Source organism: Amia ocellicauda, chromosome 19, assembly GCF_036373705.1.
Source record: "Amia ocellicauda isolate fAmiCal2 chromosome 19, fAmiCal2.hap1, whole genome shotgun sequence".
NCBI lineage: Eukaryota > Metazoa > Chordata > Actinopteri > Amiiformes > Amiidae > Amia > Amia ocellicauda.
This window is the reverse complement of record NC_089868.1, coordinates 9,095,674-9,113,519: the sequence shown is the minus strand read 5'-3', so window position 1 is coordinate 9,113,519 and position 17,846 is coordinate 9,095,674. Positions and strand designations below refer to the sequence as shown.

The 17,846-nt window shown below is 37.3% G+C and overlaps 1 protein-coding gene across 1 annotated transcript; it reads left to right on the top strand.

Moving 5' to 3' along the window:
- Positions 1-3,868: 3,868 nt before the first annotated feature.
- Positions 3,869-16,859, top strand: rab3b (RAB3B, member RAS oncogene family). Its single transcript, XM_066692281.1, has 5 exons — positions 3,869-4,239; positions 7,014-7,238; positions 11,492-11,610; positions 12,908-13,032; positions 15,108-16,859. Exons 2-5 carry the CDS (start codon positions 7,014-7,016, stop codon positions 15,293-15,295), a joined length of 657 nt encoding a protein of 218 aa, XP_066548378.1. The 5' UTR covers positions 3,869-4,239; the 3' UTR covers positions 15,296-16,859.
- Positions 16,860-17,846: the final 987 nt, after the last annotated feature.

Below are 17,846 nucleotides of genomic sequence, written 5' to 3'. Positions count from 1 at the left end.
AATTGCCCATTAGTAATGTATTATTGGCCCTACTACTATTGCCTTGGATACATGATTGCTTCAATCTGCGTGAGAACATCGAAGGCACCACAGGATAGCTGTAAAGTATTTGCTGTATCAAAAAGCAATTTCATTTTAATGTGCTTGCAAATATATATTGGCGTTTGCACTTCAAATAATAGCATTACATCTAATAAATGCATGCAATAAATCAGCACAGAATCAATCGCCATTCATTTTCCTCAATTTTAGTGTTCGTCATCCACCGACTCCCATAAATAAAGATTGCTAAATATTTACTTATTGGCAATTTTTTTTTTTTTTAACTTTTGAGGAGTTTGCCGTTTCTTCTGGTCCTTGTTACTAGCAATTCTTGCACAGATATTCTGCCAGAAGGGGTTGTCTTTCACTACACCTTCTTGTCCATCAAGTAGTCTTTGATATATGTGTTTTTGTACCTGACGGGAGGAAATGTCTCTCTTTTGCCCATATACTGTTCTTCATTGTAAGAAACTGCCTTTAAATAAAATACATCAAGAAGTCAACTAACTAATGAACACATTTTATGAAAGGTGTAAAGTAAACAAACCCAAAGTTAAATGAAGGATCAATTGGATAATTAGGGGCTCTCTGTGTTCTGAGCTACTGTTTGGCTGTGGTGAAAATAAATCTAAACAAAACCCATGTTTGAAAAGGTACCCACAAGAAAAAACAATGAAAGTGTCAGCTCTGATCAGTGGCAGGACAGGGACCTCTAGTGGAAATATGCCTGTGTTACATTACTCAGTTGCCCATTATGTTGTATTTTTAGGTTGTGTTCAGGTCAATGCCAGTATTAATTGTTTTATAAACCATATACAATGTGAATTGATTGTTATGAAGAGACAGCATTGACTATTAGTTGTGTGTGATAGGGACAAATATAATTTAATCCTTTTCAAATTTGGGTGTGTCTTTCTGTTTAAATGCGATGAGTTCAGGGACTGGATGATCACAGACCATTTTGACTATTTGAGAAAAACAGGTTTCAGTACCACTTGATTCCTTGGTTCTTAAAGATAATTTATTATCATATAATAACCATGGATGTTAGAAAACATTTGGTGCATCTTCTGCATATGTGTGTATAGAATTACAAGCACTTAAACATTGACTTTGATCTATCTATGGACTTCATATATGCTACATATAGGTCAATATAGTGGTCATAGTAATGGGTTTATAACTGGGAGATATTACTTAAATACCACTAAGGCAGTGGTTCCCAATCCTTGTCTTAGAGGACCCCCCACCCTGCTGGTTATTGTTCCAACCGGGCTCTTGATTACTTAATTCAAACTTAATTAAAGTAACAATCTGCTTAGATTTGACTTTTTAAATTGTGTAATAAAATAATTTGTTCTTTAATAAGTTCTTTATACAATTATATACTTAAACCCCCTACTGTTTTAAATAGGATGTTATTGGTTTAATTAAGAGGTCAATTAATTAATTGAGAGCTTGGTTGGAACAAAAACCAGCAGGATTGGGAACCCCTGCACTAAAGCATTTCATCCTTTTCATAAGGTACATTTTCATACATTTTGCTTTATTTTTTGAGGTGTTAATGTGAGTTCTGCCAGCTAAAAATGTTAGCTATTAATATACGTGGAATTGTTCTGTTTTGCACTAAAGACGGGGACAGAGCTTTACATTTTGTTTTGAGGAAAACAACATTCAACATTTTGTCCTACAGATGGAGTGTGCCATCCTGTGATAGTAGAAACCCTAAAAGGTTTGTTGATGTCAGTGAATGGGAACGATATTGTTTTGATGGTGGTAGTATAATGGTGGGAGGCAAAGCTAAGCCTTTTTTTGTTGTTGGTAATCTCACTGCACAGTTACGTCAATCATGTTTTGAGACCTGTGCCCCTCCCATTGTTGAAACACCAACGGCATTGTAATCCTTAAATCTTTCAACAATGTCTGTCCCGGCAATGCCTGGGTCATTCAAGACCTTATCACTCCTATCTGTATGCAAGTATATCAAGCACTAGCCCACAGTACCTCTGGGTCCCAACCATACTGAGCACCTGTGGAACAAGTTGGGTATATGTATACACCACCATGAACCAAATGACATCCTTGGACTCTGCCAGTCTATGGCACATCAGTTTGTGTTGAAACTAATGTTGGACACACCAGTTATGCAGAACCACGTAGATAGTGATCCTGATTTGAATGCATCATGTGATTAATACCATATGTGACATTTGAACTTCTTATCAGAAGTCTATGTACAATGATATAATTAAGTTACATCCAATATGTGTAGAAGAAACCTAGCTCTAGCCTGTTGAATGTTCATTTTAAATTCAAGGTTGCATTTTTAAATAGTTTGAGCAGGTATATATTTGATTTCCTGAGGTAGTTCGATACTGAATGTACAGCTGTCTCTAAGCACTAGTAATAAACTACTCTTCTTCTACTGGCCAACCTTCATAGTTCTCAAGAGCTTTTCCCAAATAAGCAACCTTATTAACTTTGACTTCCTCATTCTGATTATTCACATGGGCTGCAAATTTGTATTGATGCACCCAGTCAGACCAACTCGGCAAGGGTCTAAAAAGGGTCTAAGACTCCCCAGGTGAGCAAAGCAATCAAAACCACCAGCTTCATATTTAAAGACAGTGTCAAAAATGTACTGTGGCAGTAACCATTCCAGTCTGCTCACCAAGGTAGGGCAACACTTAATCTAATCATATATGACACTGCTATGCTAAGCAGATTGTAGGTTAGCATGAAGCACTGCCATTGCTTCTTGTAGCCGAGTGGATTCTGGGTACAATTATAAATAATATATACTGGAATTAGTTGACAATGGACCAGTGTGAATATCCAAGACAAAGCCTTTATGTAAAAAGATAAGAGATTATTTGTCCATCTTTACAATACAAGTCATATACAGTATATGTATTAACCCAACTATACAATACAGGGCAACATCTTTAATAATAATAATAATAATAATATGGAACATGGAACACACTTTGTTAAAAACTCCATAATGAATTATGTCATAATTCAAATTGTAAAAGACTTGTAAAATACCCAAACCTTAATACAATACATACAAAAAACACTGCACTGAAAGGAGGTGTGCTGAGTAGCATACAGAATCCTGCAGCTGTTTGTGTATCTCTATCACAGATATTGCAGTCTAGCTTGGTCTTTAATGCATAACTGTTAGAATAACCACAATAATTGTAGTTACATATGAGCAACCAGCAAAACATGTTCTGCTAATGCCCCAGCTGGAGGAGTTGAAGGCCAAAGGCATTGAGCTAAGAAGGGAAAGTGTTTTTCTCTTGGATCTACTGAGACTTTGATCTGTGTATGTGCTGGGGGGTGGGGGGGTGGATTTGTTATTGTGATGCATCTAGTTTGAAACCACCGCTTCTGTGGACATATATGATGCCCTTCACAAGCTTGGTGTACAACTGTGTGCGTGTGTGCATGTATGTGCTTTTCTTTCAAAATGTGTTTCCAAATGCCACCCTTATTTCTATACTCCCATTTCTTTCCTAGAACCCTGATTGCCTAACACATACAGTCTGTTAAATCTGTTACATCTGTCCTCTGCCATGTAGAGATGTAGAATCATGTGGACCCTTTCACAACTGCACCCAATTCTTTGTTATATAATACATTACTCATGAATGACATGCCCGTTTAACTACATAATAATTACAAATGCAATGCACGGATGCATCCATCAGTCAATCAATAATTCATGCTTGATTAAGAATACATAAGAAAAACATATGTGGCGATATTTGTGCATCCAAGGAATAGAAAGCAAGGTATCTTGTGCGATCATATGCCATTACACTTGTAGTTCATGCATGCTGTACGTGTCTTTAAAGGGGGATGCGAGAAGCCTTCATAAATCTTCTCCGTTGCTCCACCTTAAATTTCAGCAGCTTGCTGAGACGAGACAGATAGGAGCAGATTGTATGAATTGCATTTGCCAGTCTCCAAAAAGGGAAGGGGGATTTTGATCTTTGGGAAACCGAAGCAGCAGCTGAACGGTAGACATTATTCACGTGAAAAAGAGGGGGACGGTCAATATTAGTCAACAAGACCCTCAGCTCCATTGCAACTCATTCTGGACCCAATCACCAAGGTGCTATTTGGATCACCTGCTAGGTTTGCAATCAGGTTTTGCAGATAAAAAGCTTTGCAAAGGAAGAATATAAGGTGAGATCCCATTTACAAATATTTTATTATTATGACATTCTTATTTGTATTATTCCATTCTTACAGCATTCGTTATCTTTTGATTATATCCTGGTAATAGCCTATGCGTCTGCGTTAGTGATAGCTTGCGGGGCAAATATTTTATTATGGCTGATTTGCATACATGACTAAAGAATTGGCTTTTAAAAACGCAATGCTTCTCTGCGGATGTGGCTGTTTCAAATAAACACAGGCTTCTGCGGGTTACTTCGTGGACAGTGTCTCGACCAGAATACACCTTTGCTTCAGCAGAGATCATTGCAAAGGCATGCAGGTGTATTGCTTATGATAATCATTTTCCTATTGATGTAGATAAGGTAAGGCTGTTAGTGGTTCTCCAGCTAATAACAGTTGCTATGCAGATGATCCAAAGAGTTGTTTATATGCTTTGAATAGGACACACCACACCTTTGGTTCAATGCTACCTCTAAGCGTTGTAGACCAATTATTATTATTATTATTATTATTATTATTATTATTATTATTATTATTATTATTATGATCGTGAACAGCAAGATAGAGTAGTATGGTAACTATAAATACCAATGCAATGAATGTCTTAACCAGTTCATTAATGTGGTTAATTATGCAATTCATAGGAATGCAATAAAGTAATTGTGTAGTGTTGGTGCATATTTATTAATTCTTTTTCATTTACTTATCAGGGCTAACTAAGATGCTAGGTTGCCACATATTGTATATTGTAAAACAAATATCAACTTAAATCAGAACAGACACCAGCACCAGTCTGTAGGCTGTAATCCATAACATCTCTACCTTGAGTAAAACATGTCTGCTTGAATATGAGCATTTACTTAGTACGCCATGGCAAAACAAAAAGTGAATTCAGCATGACTATAGATCTCTAGATAAGATATTAATCTCAGGTTGATAATCTCCTTATTGCTGCTGCTGTATTCGCCTGTAGAAAGAAGACAAGGAGATGTGATTTAGCTAGTTAGTAAGAAACTAGAAAGTTACATTTGGGATGGAGGTAGGGGGTTGAATGAGAACTATCATATTAACTTAATCTTAATATTAAAAAGACAATTAAGCAACACTTCTTAGTATGCAGAATTGCTTCTGAAGGGCCACGTATATTTCAGAAAGAGGGAGAGGCTATGAGTAGAGAATATTGGAGTTGCAGGGAAATATTGTCCATCCCCAGGACTGCCCGCTCCGCCCTGTCCCTCTGCCGGTGTTTCTGCAGGATTCAGAACGCATTCACTTGCATGTGGTGTTATTTTTATTTTATTTCCAACGTTGCACTGTCCAAGCATAAATGTAATTGATTGTGATGCCACTCAAAGAATTGTATACATGGTTTAATTGGTTGATGGGATTTTAAAGTCAATGACCATCATGGGGACTGTAGATGTCAACTAGTTTAAAATTCACCATGACATCCAGGAGTAATAACCATGCAGTATTTTCCTCTGTAGCTATCTTTCAATTCTAGCAAATAGAATAGATAGAATTGATAGCAATCCTAGCTTAACTGTAGCTTCCCTACATTTCACCATACAACCATGGACATACCATAGCCTAATAGTTAAATACCTTACATAAACACTGTATATGGAAGTCTTTATGAAGATGTGAAGAATTTTGTTCTGGGAGATTTTCATCAATATGTATCCTGCCCACACTGTAGCCAATATTTGAGCCTTTACTTCATCTTTAGTAATTGTAGATGAAAATATCAAGAAATGATGGCAATAGACATTTTTTAAAATCTTCATTAAAGGTGTATTTGATCAAAATCAGATACTGTACTGGGAATATATAAGACAACTTAAGGTCAGAATTTGCTTTACAAATATTCATAGCAGAAAGTGATAGTTAATATCACCAAGAAAGAAAACGAAATTTAATATTAATATCCATTTAATATCTGTGTCCAAAATTAAGCTTTTCAGCCCATGCTAACCTGTGCTTTATTTATTTGTTCCAGACAACCCCATTTTTGTATTCTTTTTCCGCATCAGTAGTAGGCCGCCTTGGCCCTGAAGTTTCTTTGAGTATTCATTCCTTGTGAATTCCCCATTCCTCAAATGAACAAATTGCTGAACTGAACAATCTGAGGCAGTTATTTGCAGATATCTACAAAACCCACAGGACAGTTGCCCTCCAGACTAAGGGTTGCCCACTTACATTTTACTCCTGTTAAAAACACATTAATTTAATAAGTTGTCAGGGTGTCCAGTTTTTTAAAGAATCTTATATACTTGCAAACATGTTACTTATCCAGTTGTAGAAACATATGTGAAACTCTAATGCTATGTGTTTCTGAAATTGCCAGTTACAGTACTTTCCTATTATTTTCTTGTGGTGTTAAATCATGGGAATGCATCACTATCCTTCTTCTCAAAAGTTCATTTACTCACTTCGAGATTGCATTTTCATTATTTGAATCAGTTGGAGAGTTAGTCATAAGGTTCTATAAGGCATTTGCATTCTCCAGTGTCTTGTAAAATGAGCAATTCAAGAAGTCAAATTATTTTCCAGTTCTATTGAAAGTAATTAATAAATGAGAGCTCAGTTGGAACATAGCCCAGTGTATCCCCACGACCAGGGCTGAGAACCACAGCAATAAACAAAGCTGAGAGAACCTAAACATTACTATTATTCCATGTTATGCCCTAATATTCCTACTAATACAATTTCTATTGAAATCAATCTGAATTCTAACAGCAAATGGTTTACACAATTTGTTCTGACATTGTTTTACCCAGATGGCCAAGGTTGACTCCCGTTTTGGGCAAAAGGACTCATCGGACCAGAATTTTGACTACATGTTCAAGCTGCTCATTATCGGCAATAGCAGCGTGGGCAAGACGAGCTTCCTGTTCCGCTACGCAGATGATTCCTTCAGCAATTCCTTTGTCAGCACCGTGGGCATCGACTTCAAGGTGAAGACGGTGTACCGCAATGACAAGAGAGTCAAGCTGCAGATCTGGGTGAGTCCGTCGCTGAGTGTCAAGCCCGTGTTTGGGGCAGAGAGAGGTTTTATACTGGGTAAATGGGCAAGATGTATACAAAAAACAGATTACACTGCCTGGTGGTGCTATGATAATGGATTGTAAGGCAGCTGCCATCTTTATTCATAAGGGAATGAAAGCCAGGGTTGTGGGGCAGAAGTGTGAAGCTCACAAAGTAGATCTGAGAGTTCTTTTAGTTAATAAAAAGGTTAATGCTTTGAATTTCATTTTCTCACAGGTTTCATACTTTTATCGGTCACCCCCAAATCACACTTTTTTATAGAATAGGAACACAGGTTATGGAGCTCTCCAGGCTGATTAAAACTTATGGCACCTGCATGTCTGACAAACATTTTAAAGCATTATTTGTGTTACTGTAAGTGAGAGGAGTCTGGTTTTGTTTATTGTGGTGACAGTATTTTGTGTTTAAATGTAGCAGTGGGATATTTATGGATTCAATACTTCCCTCTCATTCTTCTTTGGGTCAGGGCTATTTTTTCCATATTTCTTAAGATTCCAATGGGGGCTTGTACTGGATATCGTAGTTTGAAGACTCCATGTTCAAATGCTCAAATGGGAAAACTGTGGCACAGTGAAGTGACACATGACTGTCAGTACCACAGAGTGGTCATGGCAACATGATTGTCACCCTGCTGTGTCATCACCTGCTTGTAGTTTTGGACGTTGGGTGGCTCAGACTATCATTTTGTCCTGTGATTTCAACTTGTAAGTTTTGTAATTACTCTTCCACTGAGAATATAAGCAGCTCTGCAAGTGGAATTATGCTCTACCTGTTATATAAATACAGAGATCGTTAGCAATTATAGAAAGGGTATATTTGCATGCGTATTTACATCGGAAAGAGAGGTCTGTTTTAATTACAGAACGCACGATTTTTCCTTTTACATAAATTCCCTCGACTGGGACATGGTGAACACTTGGGTGTCAAAGATAGATTTGTTCTAAAATATCAACTACACTTAAGTGCTGCTGTGTCTGATCACACCTGTGCTGCTGGCATACCTTGCCAGCTGTTGACTGGTACAAGCTGTCATTCTGTCTGTTTTTCATTGTTGTTGTTACACCATAAAATCAAGCCTGCTGTGTGAGATCCTTCACTGTTTTCGTAATGAACCCACTGAAGTTAAACCATGTCAAATTCCAGTCTCAGAAACAACATTTGTATTACATCCACTCTTACCCTGAGATATGAGATCATGTGTCTTGAGCACAATTCTTCTTCTTCTTCTTTGCATCATTGTGATGATTAATATGATTTGATTATTATTGTAATTATTATTATTATTATAATACCTATACTGTACCTATACTATACTCTGTATTTCATGATTGCCATTTGAGATTAAAAATGACAAAAGATTGCCAACCTGGAGGACTTTTACCAATAATATATAAGATACATCATAATATAGCAAGTCTTGTTTAATCCTTAGTATGATTTTCATGAAAAATAAATTTGCATTTGCTTGGCTTTCTTAGGTAATGGAGGAAAAATGTATTTGCCCATCAATAGAAGATAAAATCACAACATCAAAAGCAGGCTTAATGAAGGAACCATCTTCTTTTTAGATAGCAGTGTTAGATTGCAGTATGTCAGCTGCTTACGCCGTGTCAGCTGGGGGGCATCATTATTGGTGGAGTGCATTCGTTATCCTTTTGCTGAGGACTTGGTTCTTAAAATTACAGCAAGAGAAAGTGGGAGTAGGATACAGGCAGTCTTCAACCATACCTGCACAGAATTACCAACAAATTCACTGCACTTGAGACTGGCGGCTCAAAATCAGGTGAACATGCAAAGGTTGCTGCTTGGCTTGCATAGAAGATACATATCCTTCGCAACTCTGGCGAACTTACCAGTTTCTGAAGTGTATACAAATTGAAACACAGAGTGGATTTCCTCTATGCCACTGCGCAGTCATTCAGTCAGTCAAGCTTTCACCGAAGCATGTTTAATTGTTATATGCTGTGCTGCTAGATTCATTTAGAGGGGACAACAGAGAATTCAATAAGGTCTTGGGTCGAAACCAATATGGTTTAGAATGTGACCCAAGGCCTGCTGTGTGTGCTGGTCCATAGTCTATCCAACAAAAGTACTGGATTTTAGAGATTTGCAGGGTTAGACATTGTGAAATTGAGGATTTGACTGTACTATGGTCCTGTAACTGGATACCTTGATCAAGAGACTGAGGTTTCCCATGCAGTTAGCATTCCAGGGAAGAGCTAAGGATGTTGTTCACAGACTGTTTGAACAGATGCTTCAGTTGTAAATTTGCAAATATATGATCCTTACCATAAAAAGGGAGACAAAACTGAACCGCTTAACTACATATTGTTATTATCATTATTATGGGCCAGTTATGATGATGTAATTCTCCTGGATTCTCCAGAGCATACAACTGAATTCCACTGGGGAGTCCTGGGGATGTGTTTGTTTTTTGCTTTTTCCTTTTTGTGTCTTTCAGGCACTCAAAGGTATAGTGACCTGTTCAGATCAGGGGTCTGGCAGCTTGTACTACATCATCCGATTTGAATGCGTGTTGTAATGAGGGTTTTCAAGTCAAATGCTATTCAATGTTTGAACACCCAATGACAGGAAACGGAGCACAGAATTAAAATGCATCGATGACTGTGGCACATTTACAAACCAGGCTAAAAGGAATGATAAATATGAGTAAATGTGAATGTAAAGAAAAGTGTCTACAGTAGGGTTTTAAGATAGAAATGTCAGTAAAAATTGTGCCTGATGTGTAAAGTCATGGTACAGCTGAGCCTATTAATTTAACTATAATTATAATTTACAAAAACATACTAGAGGCCTTGTTTCTTCCGGAAGCTTTAAACCAGACGTCCTCATAGTGGGGCCTGAAGCTTGCTAGTGAACTTGCAAGAAGGTGGTTGCCATGGCTATACAGCTCCAAGTGAGTTTCCTTAGGGACTGAATGCAGCCCTGCTGTTGTCAGGGGGGGTAATCCTTTTAGTCAATACAGAAGTAAAGGGTGGAAGATTAGACAGTACCTCTAAGTGAACCTCAATAAATAACGAGCAGCGTAATATCCGCAGATCACACCATGGTTAGAACACAGCTCTGGGATAAAAAAAGCCCACCGTGAAAATAGCATCAATCACAATAAACCAACAGAAGCGGAAGTAACAATGTAAAAGATATATAACACTGAAAATGTGCTCAAAGGCCTGTAGTGTTCGATTGGATTTTTGAAGCACGTTTCTAACAATCTCCAATATAGAGTGACATTCCTATACTTGCAAAATTATCAAATCTATGCTGGATGGTGGCTTGCACTGCATATGCATAAGAAAAATCTACCACACAGAAAATGACTATCAATTTAACTAGGCCTATATCCTATATACGCTATGAGACAGTTGTGGGATTACTTACTTTTGCCTAAATTTAGCCTGTACATGTTTTATTAAAAGTATCTAATTAAACTTTGATTCGATCTTGTTTTAACTACATGGCACTCCAGCATGTGCCACACAATGTCTTGGCTGACTGAACTTCACCATGGATCTTCACAAATCACCTGCGGCAGGGCAATGTCCCACAACGGTGCTGTGCGTGTGGGGAAGGAGGTATTTGGGCCACTCTTGCAAATCAGGAACAAGATATTACAAGAGATTATAACTGGTTGCTCCAGTAAGATTTAGGTTAATAGGTGATTGTGGCAGACTGCAGTGCCATGTACAATTAGTTTTGCAGAACTGATGTCCAATGCTGGGCTCTGTGGGCACATTTCACCGCTATTTCACAATCTTTCAGAAATAGAAATAGTAAATCACACCATATAGTAAGGGAGAGGAGACCCTAGACCATGAAACACTTGTACAGGTATCAGGACAGTATGTGTTGGAGTTGTTGGGGTTTATGATTTCAGTGAAATGTTTTCTCAAAGCTAATAACATTAAAGGTAGACAAATACACTTATGTGTTAGACTTGAAGTTGATTGAAATTGAAAGGTGCAGTTTCAGAGCCAATATTATTCTCAGACACATTATACTTTTTTGAACAGTGACACTGGAGTGACTGACATGAACCTTGAGGTTTTTGTCTGAGGACCAGGTGACTCAGTCTTTCAGGTTCAACTGTGAAGGATTTACATATGACAAAACATGAATATATAATTTACAAGGTTTTCACTTGGTTATATATGATTTAAACTCCTGCTGTGTTTAATTTTTTCTTCTGAAGGACACGGCTGGGCAGGAGCGTTACAGGACCATTACAACTGCCTATTACAGAGGGGCTATGGGCTTTATCCTCATGTATGATATCTGCAATGAAGAGTCCTTCAATGCAGTGCAAGACTGGTAGGTATTGTAAATTATTATTGTACTTAAAGAAGCCCCAAAAGTCTTCTGACTACTGGCCATTCATTTACATTAATTTGCTTATTTTCTTTAATGATAAAATAAGGTAATTCTCATGTTTCACCGATTTTTGCTTTCTTTTTCCTCTAAAAGTGCTCATACTCAAGAGAAACATAAATTTTTCGTGTGCTGTTTTAATCCTGGCACCGCATGGTGGGGTTAAGACACAGCCATGATTCAGAATGCTGTATGGAAACCAGCCAACTATGTGGCAGAGCTTGATTAAAGTGGATTTGGAATAAATTAAATATGAACATCGCCTTGAAGTGTGGTGAAAATAGGCCATGTGAAGGAAAAAAAAAAAAAAAAAAAAAAATATATATATATATATATATATATATATATAATATATATATATATATATATATATATATATATATATATATATATATATACCAGAAGAAAGGAGACAAACAGAGAAAACATGCAAATTTGTCCCATGCTTATTTATTTCATGGTAGATTATTGATCCATTAATCTCCTCAAACTTTTTCCTTATGAATCCCAGGAAAGAATGTGTAGTTTGTTGCAGGCACCTGCAACTGTTTATGTAAAGTGCCTCCAACAGTTCTGAATACTGTTGATTTCCACTTCTCTCATTGGGTCCTGACTTTAGTGACCTTGAAGAAAGATTACACTTTTTTTAGGTTTTAAATATCTGCAGCAAGGGTGACAGTAATATATTCATCAGTAATCTAGGTATGCTGTCTTCACCACTTTGTATTTGGCTTTCCCCACTCACTCTCAGACTGTCCTTCCTCAGCAAAACATATTCTGCCATGCCAGGTGTATTTCTCTCACGCACAAAGGCAGACACCACACTGTCTTTTCAAACCTTTCTGCTTAAAAATGCACATCTCTAAGTCACAAGTGTAGCGCTCTCAAATGCAGGAGGTGTTGCAGACATTTGCAGCAGCAGCAAAGATGATATGAAATATTTTAGACACCATTCAGAACTGGTCAGACACCTGTCAGATATAATATAGATAATTGCAAAGTTATACATGCAGGTAGCAAGGATGTAGAATATACATATCGACTGGGTGGTAATGAGCTCAAAGCAAATTTTAGGAAGGACTGAGGGCTTTGATTCTATTGTTTACAGACTTGAAAGGTATCTGTGAAAGCTGTGTTTTAGGTAAACTAAAACAATAAATTGTTCGTAATATTTAAATCATACATCACTGCCAATTGCAGACAGACACTGTATTGAGTCTAACTGATCTGAATTCCCCAGGGCAACCCAGATCAAGACCTACTCCTGGGATAATGCACAGGTCATCCTGGTGGGGAACAAGTGTGACATGGATGAGGAGAGGGTGGTGCCAGCAGAAAAGGGCAAGCACTTGGCTGACCAACTGGGTAAGTTCCTAAGGGTTCTATGGATATAGAAATCCCCCTTTAAAAGGATAGTGATCCAACTTGACCCTATTGAAATCCATTCAGTCAGTTAAGCCCACTTTGCTAGGAATACATACGACAATCATGTTGCATTGTCTGTAAAATGCTGAGGAAGCAAATGGACAATTTAGTAAAGCTAAAGTTTAGTATTAACGTTCATTTTATATTACTATTTCTTATATTTGTTTTGCTTTTGCTATATATATACACCGATTAGCCATAACATTATGACCACCTGCCTAATATTGTGTAGGTCCCAAAACAGCCCTGACCTGTCGAGGCATGGACTCCACTAGACCTCTGAAGGTGTGCTGTGGTATCTGCCACCAAGACGTTAGCAGCAGATCCTTTAAGTCCTGTAAGTTGCGAGGTGGGGCCTCCAAGGATCGGACTTGTTTGTCCAGCACATCTCACAGATGCTCGATTGGATTGAGATCTGGGGAATTTGGAGGCCAAGTCAACACCTTGAACTCGTGATTCATCAGACCAGGCCACCTTCTTCCATTGCTCCGTGGTCCAGTTCTGATGCTCACGTGCCCATTGTAGGCGCTTTTGGCAGTGGACAGGGGTCAGCATGGGCACCCTGACTGGTCTGCAGCTACACAGCCCTATACGCAACAAACTGCGATGCACTGTGTGTTCTGACACCTTTCTATTAGAACCAGCATTCACTTTTTCAGCAATTTGAGCTACAGTAGCTTGTCTGTTGGATCGGACCACATGGGCCAGCCTTCGCTCCCCACGTGCATCAGTGAGCCTTAGCCGCCCATGACCCTGTCGCCAGTTCACCGCTTTTCCTTCCTTGGACCACTTTTGATAGGTACTGACCACTGCAGACCGGGAACACCGCACAAGAGCTGCAGTTTTGGAGATGCTCTGACCCGGTCGTCTAGCCATCGCAATTTGGCCCTTGTCAAAGTCACTCAGATCCTTACGCTTGCCCATTTTTCCTTCTAACACATCAACTTTGAGGACAAGATGTTCACTTGCTGCCTAATATATCCCACCCACTGACAGGTGCCATGATAACGAGATTATCAGTGTTATTCACTTCACCTGTCAGTGGTCATAATGTTATGGCTGATCGGTGTATGTATATATATATATATATATATATATATATATATATATATATATATGCACTGACACTCATTATCATCGACACACCTTGGGCAGGAGTGTATGAAAATGTAATGGAAAAATGAATAAACCAAATAAACTATGAATGCAAATGGAAATTTATTAAAATGAAAATGAGGCAGGGAACAAGTTTTGCTTGCACTTGACAGAGAACATTTCTCAGCAAAATAAGCAGCCTTGTTAGCACAGCTGCTGATTCTGTCACACGCCATTAGATGTGTTTTACCATCTGTTTTTTCTGTAGTTCAGTCTCAATCATTTCCAGAAGCATATGCATGCTGGTTCCAATCTTACATTTCACTCTTTTATCAAGCTTACCCCATAACATTTCAGTTAGATTGCAATCAGGGTGCTGATGAGTTTCAACGCACAATATTGTTCTCCTTGTACTTTGGGTGTAGTCTCTCTGTGTTCAGCCTAATTTTCATGACCTTCACCTACTAGTCACTTTGCTTAAGGCATTTCATGACACTGATTAATGGAAAGACAGGTGGTTTCCTTCCTTTTTACCCTCAGAGCTTTTTGAAGTACCATTTGAATATATGATAAAGGGTTAAAGGGTAAGGATTATAATTATCTTCAACACAAGCAATAACTTGAATTGAAACATCTCAGAAAACATTGCTCTAATGACATGGCTTTTCCAGACTTTGCATTTGTTTGTTTGTTTTGAAATCCAGTTGGCCTAAAAAAATGGATCCCCAGAAAAAGTAAAAGTTGCACAGTAGTGAGCAAATTGACAAACATATTGTTATAAAACATGCCCATGCATTGCTTTCTGAAGTGACACTTGGTGGTGATCTCTGGGTTATTTTTTAAAACCTGTTTTTCAGTTTTGACAATGGAAACAACATCATAAGGAACTCATGAACACATCTTTGTGTTTTTCTGTGCAGGATTTGAGTACTTTGAGGCCAGTGCCAAGGAGAACATCAACGTGAGACAGGTGTTTGAGCGTCTGGTGGATATTATCTGTGTAAAGATGTCCGAGAGCGTGGATACAGACCCTGCCATGGTCAGTGGCACCAAGAACACCCGGCTGACTGAAAACCCTCCTCCACTACCTCAGAACTGCTCCTGCTAATGACCCCTTCACTCGTCACCCCTCACCTTTCAACCCCAGGTCACAACCACTGTGCTCCACAAGCACAGAAGAGGAAAGCACACTGCCTCTATGGACCCACCATATCCAATTTTAAAGAAAAACATTCATAACACACTTAAAAAAACTTGAAGAGATAGTTGCAGTCACTTGCCGATAAATCATTTTCAGCCTAGAGCTCACAATATTCTTGTGGGGATTTCAGTTTTAGTTTTTTCTCAATTGATTCCTTGTTCCCTAGATTACTAGAATCTCTGTGGTTTTCACTATTTGTGTTTTTTTGGGTGTGTGCCTGTTTGCTTAGTTTTCCTTGCACCAGCCTGCACTGACAAGTGAAGGAATTGGAGCCTCCATGTGGCCTCTCCTCAGAGCAGAGGATGACGCCTATCGTCCAGAGATCACTGGTTTGAATCTGAATTATATCATTAGCCTACAATGACTTGAATTCGATTCCCTAAACATTGGGGCAAATTAGGGAAGCACCACCAGAATATGTGGGATCAAAGTGGGCTAGGTTCCTATCTCTCTGGGTACCGTTTTATCAGTGGGAACTAGGCCAGTAGGGGGGTTATATTTAAAATATTGCAAAATTAACATAAAAAACAAAGAACATAACCGTGTTTTTATAAAAAAGCATAGAATTAGCTGTGAGCTCTATCCTGATCAAAAGCACAGGGTCTTCAATTACATAAATATGGATTTCATGTGCTCATGAATGCAACTATCTTTTCAAGGACCACACAATACATAGAATAAAGATTGTTAGTTATGATCAGTATATTGTCATGTATGAGTCCTGTTTAATACGTGATACAATATTGTTGTATGAATCCATATATTTCATAGGGAAGTATATATATATATATATATATATATATATATATATATATAAATGTGTATATGTGATATATAATGTAAGAAGTGTGTATTATATGAATTTATGTAAGTCTCAAGGGACACTTTAAAACTGGAATTAGAAAGAATATTAGAAGTATTTTTAATTGTATTGTATAATCAACTATTCTTTTTAATGAAACTGATTTTAAATGGATTCTTCAGGATTACTCATCTTCAAATTAAATTATGTTTACTGGTAAAGTAAGGGTATGTCTCAAAATGCATAAAACCAAGAAATTTGCCAACTTGTTAATTAAGAAGGAAGAAGGGAGTGGAATGCACCTTTTCTTTATTGATTTGCTTTTTCATTAATTAATATAAAAAATAATCTTCCTCTGTTACAAAAAATACTTAAGATTACAAATTCAGAAGTCCTTGGAGATACAGAAGTCAATGTTTACTATCTGTGGATTTGATGTATTGTTGTAATAGTCTCTTAAATAATTAAGGATTTATTCGACTTATTTTAATGTAATGAAAACTTTGAATGCATTTTGATTGCTAACCTTCATTCACAAATGGGGTGGTATGACAATGCACAAAGACAGAAACACGTAAAAAAGCACAAAATGAGTATACAATAAAGTGTATAGTTATGCTTGCAACTTTTTCTTGCTTTTTTGTTACAATAAAAAGCACTCGACTTTTATTGCAGAGTGTTGCATTTGGATTATTCATTTAAAACTTATTAATAAATCATAATTTAAAACCTATTAATAAATCATCAGACACCACAGAATTCTGGCTATTTGAATAGCTGGCAAACACTATAGGTATCCACACCAAATCACAAAGAAAAATAAAAAGGGTTGCAGCGAGATTGGTTCGAATAGGAAAGGGGAAACAACAATCACACCACATCTAGACACCACTAAAAACAGTATGCCACATTTCCTAACAAAAACTCCCCATTGCAAGAATCTGCATAGGCTAATCAACACCAAGTCCACAAATAAGTGAGAAATGAATGCAGGCAATCCATACTTAGATGCACTGCAAGTATGGTATGCCACTATGTGTTAGAATGTCCTGTTTGTTGCCTTCCAAAAGCAATTATAGGACTCACTAAATCATGCAATCTTGTGTATTTTAATTAAAAACAAAATTCCTGTCTTTTCACTTCTCCAGAGAGAGCTGCTAAACAATTTGAGAACAATTTGACAAAACTTAAGACCAAAACTAATGATGTCCTCAAGGATATTGCCTGCATCCTGCAAAAGACCTGCTGCTCATTCAAAACCAAGATATAATACTCAAAATGTTTAGAAACAAAGTATTGTATGGTACCAAAGAAACAACATTAACAGAATCCAACCAACAGTGAATGGATAGACTTGAGTTCATGTTTTCGTCAATAAGTGTGTCACGTTCATTACATAGTGCTTAAAAAAAAGTAAAAATAATTTAAATATTTAATATATATATATATATATATATATATATATATATATATATATATATATATATATATATATATATATAACAAATGAATGTGTGTATATGTCTATATACAGCTCTGGAAAAAATTGCCATACATGTAGAGATCCTGATTTAAGAAAAAATTGCAGTGGTCTCTTAATTTTTTCCAGAGCTGTATATAGAGATTTGATTAGACATATTACTACTGCATATTTAT

Coding starts and splice junctions, on each gene's coding strand:
- rab3b (XM_066692281.1), top strand. CDS start 7,014: ATGGCCAAGGTTGACTCCCGTTTTGGGCAAAAGGACTCATCGGACCAG. Junction 11,611..12,907: donor TTCAATGCAGTGCAAGACTG/GTAGGTATTGTA, acceptor TGAATTCCCCAG/GGCAACCCAGATCAAGACCT. Junction 13,033..15,107: donor GCACTTGGCTGACCAACTGG/GTAAGTTCCTAA, acceptor TTTTCTGTGCAG/GATTTGAGTACTTTGAGGCC.